The sequence below is a fragment of the Salmo salar genome, chromosome 13 (assembly GCF_965601325.2).
Source record: "Salmo salar chromosome 13, fSalSal1, whole genome shotgun sequence".
Lineage (NCBI taxonomy): Eukaryota > Metazoa > Chordata > Actinopteri > Salmoniformes > Salmonidae > Salmo > Salmo salar.
Window position 1 is genome coordinate 85,401,400 of NC_138303.1, and position 5,787 is coordinate 85,407,186.

Genomic DNA, 5,787 nt, shown 5'->3' on the forward strand with positions numbered 1-5,787 from the left:
CCATGAAGGATGGCAAGTGACGGATGGCCCTCCCGCTTTTTTTTCTTTCTTTTTTACGGTTGACGCGTACTTTGTCGCCACCTACAGGATAGTGTATTTCATGCGCAATTTTTCATTATTTTTGCACAAGGCCGTTCAATGCAACCACAGACTGTGTGAAAGTGCAGTAGCACACTGGCACAATAGAACTCTGGCCACGTGATGTTACCTCAACAACAAGACTCGTGTTGTTTAATACGTGATGTAACAAGTTGGTGTTACCTGATGTGACCTGACCTGACTCCTAGCCCTTCTTAGGCCTTAAGTAACCAAGCTCACTGGTCTGAGAATGTCAGTGAACACCCATGGCTTGGGTTGTCTCTGCCTTTATGACATAAGTGTCTTGCTACATTTATCATGTTCATCCAAAGAATTAGGTGTTAGCAGTGTTGGGGAGTAGTGAACTAGATTAACATAGTTCAAATAGTCATTTAACTACATTTTCCAGTAGCTTGGTTATAGTTTAACTAAATTCAAACCTTGGTAGTGTTTTCAGTAGGTTAATTACTTTTTTTTTGCCATGTAGTGGTGTAGCTAACTACTAGAACTACACACTACTCTTTTTGCAAAAATAAAATAAAGGTGAAGTAGGCAATCATGTCCTTTCTTTTTTGGCATCAGACCTGCCTAATTCTCACTTGAAACATTGATTTTGTGTTTAATAAGCTAAATTACTAATTCTGTTAACATATTACACCAAAGTGATCTGTTCTTGCAATTTGTCATCTATGACATTTCAGATTTAAATATGATAATTTTTGAAGAAGTAGTTTGGATGTAGTGAACTCCTTCTTCAAAGTACATTTAGTTAATTAAACCATATTTTCCTTAAGGGTAGCTTAACTTCTTTCAGAGTGAAGTAATTGGTAGCTTGGTAAACTACATTTTCATAGTAGCTCCACCAACACTGGAAATTAGAATATAGTCAATATGTTCCCAACCATTGAAATATAATTCATTATATGGTTCCCACTACACATCTATGTGCCCACCACCAGGTCAAGAGCCGTCATCCATGCTTCAGCACAGGCCATGCATTTACATTTTAGCAGCCACTTTTATCAGTAGAGCGACTTACAGTAGTGTGTGCATATATTTTCATACTGGTCCCTCATGGGAATCAAACCCACAACCCAGGCTTCGCAAGCACCATACTCTACCAACTGAACTACACAGGAGCTACACCAAGCACAGTGACAATGAAATGTTTGTGCACAGTGTTGTCACAGCAAAGTATGATGTAAGAGTGTTCAATGTGAATGCTGCAGCTGCTCTCTCTGTCCTTTGTTGTGGTATGTGAGCAAACTGTAAAACCAAATCTAGGCGCTTGTCTCAGAGTATATAGAAAGTGTTTTTTGGGGGGGAGCCAGCGAGGGGTGACTTCCCCTCGCTGGCTGTCAATGGAGGTGTTGAATATTCCTCCAGTTTATACAAGCATACAGTCTAATATTTAATCCGTTTTTGTGTTGAGGTCTTCATCATTCAATAGTGCCTCAAATATACAATGGAAGACATGTACAAAGTTGAGAAACACAAATGTAAACTTTTGAATTTATTTGGCATGACTGATATTTTCAACAGAATTGTTATTCAAGTGTGTTGCAGTTAAAATGACTTTTTAACACACAAATCAAAAACCACATACGACCATACACTCCTTCAAGGCCAAGTCATCCCTTTCAGCTAAAGGAGATTAAAAAAGGCTGAACTTGAGTTTTCAGCAATTTAAGGCTGTGTGCAGCAGGGCAAGTCTGGGGAATACCAAATATATGGTTTGGGTTCACTGTACCACACAGGACCCAGCCTTTCAGTGATTTGTAAGTATAGCAGAGAAACTCCCCAAAAAATGTTTACTTAGGTGATGTTTCCTTGATGCCTGCTCTGACGACACAATAGATTGAAGAAATTAGTTGCCCATTCTTTTACATTGCCGTAATTATATAAGCGTAAAAATCTAATTTTAAGAAATTGTTATCAAAGTAATTTGTAAAGGTAATGCATGTGTTACTACATAATCATTTATCTAAAATATTATGTATTGTAAAGTACACACAGACTTCTCATTGTAAAAAAGGATTAAATCAAAATATATAATCAAGTTGAGTGTTTACACATAATAGGTAAAGACCACTTGCATCTGGAATTAAATGGATTATAAATTATCCAATGCCAAATGTCACTTTTGGATCATAAATACCAAACCAAGCATCTTTAGTCTGCAGTACAGAATGGCATTGAGCTGCAAAGATACAAGGGAATATGTATGGCGTATAAAAAAAAAGTTAACAAAATTGCACTTCTTAATTTAACCTTTATCACCTGTTATACATGTCATGGCAGGTTACCTGTTAAGAAACCTATGACATTCCACCAGAACCCATTTATTAATCGGGTAGTGGTGGGGGGCAATCCATCTGTTTGAGAAGACAAAGACTTCCACACAGAGGAGGTGCAACTTTAGTTCTCAAATGTTAGACTCTGTAGGTTTCCACCACATGTATCATCCAGTCAGCAGATTTACTATGACTTATAAAACAGGTGTCCATCAAATGCAATACTTTATATTCAATTCAACCAGCTGACCCTGTGGCCCTTAAAGACATAAGGTGCACAGACCCCATATGACATCACCAAAGGCACGAGGCAAACGACAGAACTAGTCATACCAATAATAACCATCAGGCACTGAAAGAATCCTGCTAGAGTGGTTTGGATAAAATATGTAGGCACTCTCCTCAGGCAGGCATCTGCCCTGCAGCAGAGGCATATACCTTTCCACAACACTACCCCACAAACATGTTCATGCAGCCCATGCAACATTAGTAACTGTTAGGGTTGCAGCCCGGCGATTAGTCATACATACTTGCCATTACGCCTAGATAAGTTAACACAGTTAGCCACAAATGAGTAGCATCACTGCTGACATCTGGTACCTTCAAAACACATACGTACCTACATGAGGGAGGTAACGCTAAACAGTACAGGATTTTTATGACATCCTAATGTGTAGCATTAATCAGCACATAGATTTCTGTGACAATATAACATGGAATGTATTTGCCTTGTGGTTTCTGTTTGACTTCAGACAAAAAAAAGAAAGAGTTGATTACACATAAGCAGGTAAGCAGACAGAAGTTTGACTTTTGGGGGGAGTGGTCTCAATCACTCATAAAATTATTGCTTCCCAACTTCTTCCAAGAACAGCGATACAAATGGAAGATCCATCTTTGGGATCTGTTTACCTAGCAGACACGGACATCCAAATCTGTATTCAATCTGAGACAATCAGGACTTTGTTTTAACAAGAAAGCATTGTGTGCAATGGCAAGCTCATGGCTTTACAGAGTAAGAGAGAGAGGAGTGTGAGTAACTGAAAGAGCAATAGGAGACAGACTGATCTAATCAGAGTGCCTGTGTTTGGGGTAACAGTGTCATACATACACCCACCCTTGCTTGTCTCATTCCAGTAAGGCTAGTTCAGCAGATGTCCTGCGACCCCGTGTTATGAGCCACGTTAGATGCAAACTGTATATCTTATTGACAGCTCTAATGCAATAAGACAATAACTATAATGGCACAGGGGATTAACAAAATGTTTAACATGGTAGATATTGATTGACACAAAATTCCTGTGATTCACATCAGATGAAAACAAGGGCAAAGTTAACAGAAAACATCCAACACATAAGACTGGCCTGATGAAGGAGAAAAGCAAAGCAGATGTAATCTTCTTAAACATGTAGCTGTAACATGACACTTAAGGCAGCTGAGAAGACCATCGAAATCCCTTGGCATCTTCATTTTGGTTTTTGATTTCAGAGGTACAAAAAAAATCCATAGGAAGGTTGATGGCATCAATTAAAACCATATCTTAGTTGAGAGGACCTCTTGACAATCAATTAATATAGAAGCCAGGCAAAGCTAACATTGGTGAGGGTTAGAACGTGGAAGGCCTATTGGGAGCCAAAATGGCCTAGCCAATCATTTGAGTCTCTTCCCCCAGTCCCCCTGCAGTCTAGGCACAAAGTTATAACAGAACACACTTCTTGTCATTCTTCTTGGTAACGGGGTAGAGCACAGCTCGCACAGCCTCTGCGAACACCTCCCTCACACCTTCCTGCATCAGAGCTGAGCACTCCAGGTATTTGACAGCACCAATCTGCTTGGCTAAGGCATTGCCCTGCTGTTGGGTGGTGGGGGTCAGGCCGTGCTCCTTCAACTTCTTTACCGCTTCCGTATCTCCACGCAGATCCTGCTTGGTGCCCACCAGCAGCACTGGAACTCCGGGGCAGTGGTGGGATACTTCTGGGTGCCACTTGTGCCGTACGTTGGCATGAGAGGAGGGGCTGCCGATGGAGAAGCAGATGATGAAGACGTTGGTCTGGGGGTAGGAGAGGGTGCGCAGGCGGTCATATTCCTCCTGGCCTGCCGTGTCCCACAGGTTGAGGCTGATGGCGCGGCCGTCCACACTTATCTGGGCGCTGTAGTTGTCGAACACGGTGGGGATGTACTCCTCTGGGAAGGCGTTGGTCGTGTAGGAGATGAGCAGGCAAGTCTTACCCACAGCGCCATCACCCACCACCACACACTTTATGGTCTGCATGCTTCCCTCAGCCACACTGGCGACTAGGGTGCCTGAAACAAGGGGCAATGAGAGTGAGTCAAGAAAGGGAAGAAATATGACCATAAGTTCTGACAGTGAACTCAGAGGATAAAACAAAGTGTTTTTCAACACTTATTTTCAATGTGGTCCTCAATGTAAAGAGGCAGAGATGGTTTACCAACACACAGTAAGATAAAAACACGTAACTAGAACATTCGCAAGAATATAGCTAAATGCATGCAACAAATATGATAGCCAAATATTAACGTTACCTAACTAAAGTTACTTGCTCAGCTAGCTACTTCGTTAGCAAACAAGATAGCTAGTTCACTTTATTTATCGTTAGCTAGAAGAAAGTTATACTATTTACTTTGCGAGCTAAGTAGACAAACACAATAGTATAATTGAATGAAATGAAAATGGTTGTGTACAGGAAGGACAGCAGGAAAACCAGATAGCAAGCTAGTTGGATCAAAGTTATCTAACTAGCCACCTAGCACGCGCTTGTTTCCGTAGCTAGATAACGTTAGCTAGCTATGAACTTTAGCTAGCGTTAGCCACAGCTACACGCTAAACTAAACGCTGGGTTGTAAAATTGGCCAAGAATAAGAATAACTTGTTAGAAATAATCTGTAACCAGGCTAAATTAAGAACACAACTCACGATGAATTTAGTAGGGAAGTTGAAATGTTCCATTAACTGAGCTGAAAGTCAGGTTATTTTGATAAATTACCCCACCACTTCTTGTCTCGCGCCCTCCTCTTTTCGTTGTTGTAACAAGTATTTCATCCGGGGATTCTTGCCCAAATTGTATTGTGTTCTGGTTGTTGTAGTAGCTAGCTGCTACAGTACAGTCTGTGTACAGTGGAGGAGTCAGTTATTTAACAAAAGCCACACAGATAACAGACCAAATTACATTTTCGTAGTTGTATTGTTTTGTGTAGAGTTGGAACTAGCATGAATACAAGGTACGAAATATAGAAACTTTCAATGCATTTTCAATTAATCAAGTCACCTACAAGCACACAAACCCCATCAAAGTGGGTCTTATTCCTGACCAGATCCTTCTCTGTTCATCCCCTCCTCATCCATTCACTCCATATTCAAACATCTTGTTGAATATACCACCTCATCCATACATCATT

General features: G+C 40.7%; 1 protein-coding gene across 3 annotated transcripts; it reads right to left on the reverse strand.

Moving 5' to 3' along the window:
* Positions 1–1,578: 1,578 nt before the first annotated feature.
* LOC106567855 (rho-related GTP-binding protein RhoG) lies at positions 1,579–5,477 on the reverse strand. 3 transcript variants are annotated; one of them, XM_014137674.3, is made up of 2 exons: positions 5,376–5,477; positions 1,579–4,674 (listed from the first exon to the last, which is right to left on the reverse strand). In XM_014137674.3, the coding sequence occupies exon 2, from the start codon at positions 4,640–4,642 to the stop codon at positions 4,067–4,069; it is 576 nt and encodes a 191-aa protein (XP_013993149.1). In that variant the 5' UTR covers positions 4,643–4,674; positions 5,376–5,477; the 3' UTR covers positions 1,579–4,066. The 3 variants fall into 3 exon arrangements, with proteins under 3 accessions (XP_013993149.1, XP_013993150.1, XP_013993148.1); XM_014137675.3 differs by having other exon boundaries at positions 5,381–5,467; XM_014137673.3 differs by having other exon boundaries at positions 5,306–5,443.
* Between the last annotated feature and the right edge of the window lie 310 nt (positions 5,478–5,787).

Bases quoted from the DNA above. Each gene is read 5' to 3' on its own strand.
- LOC106567855 (XM_014137674.3), bottom strand. From the start codon at position 4,642: ATGCAGACCATAAAGTGTGTGGTGGTGGGTGATGGCGCTGTGGGTAAG.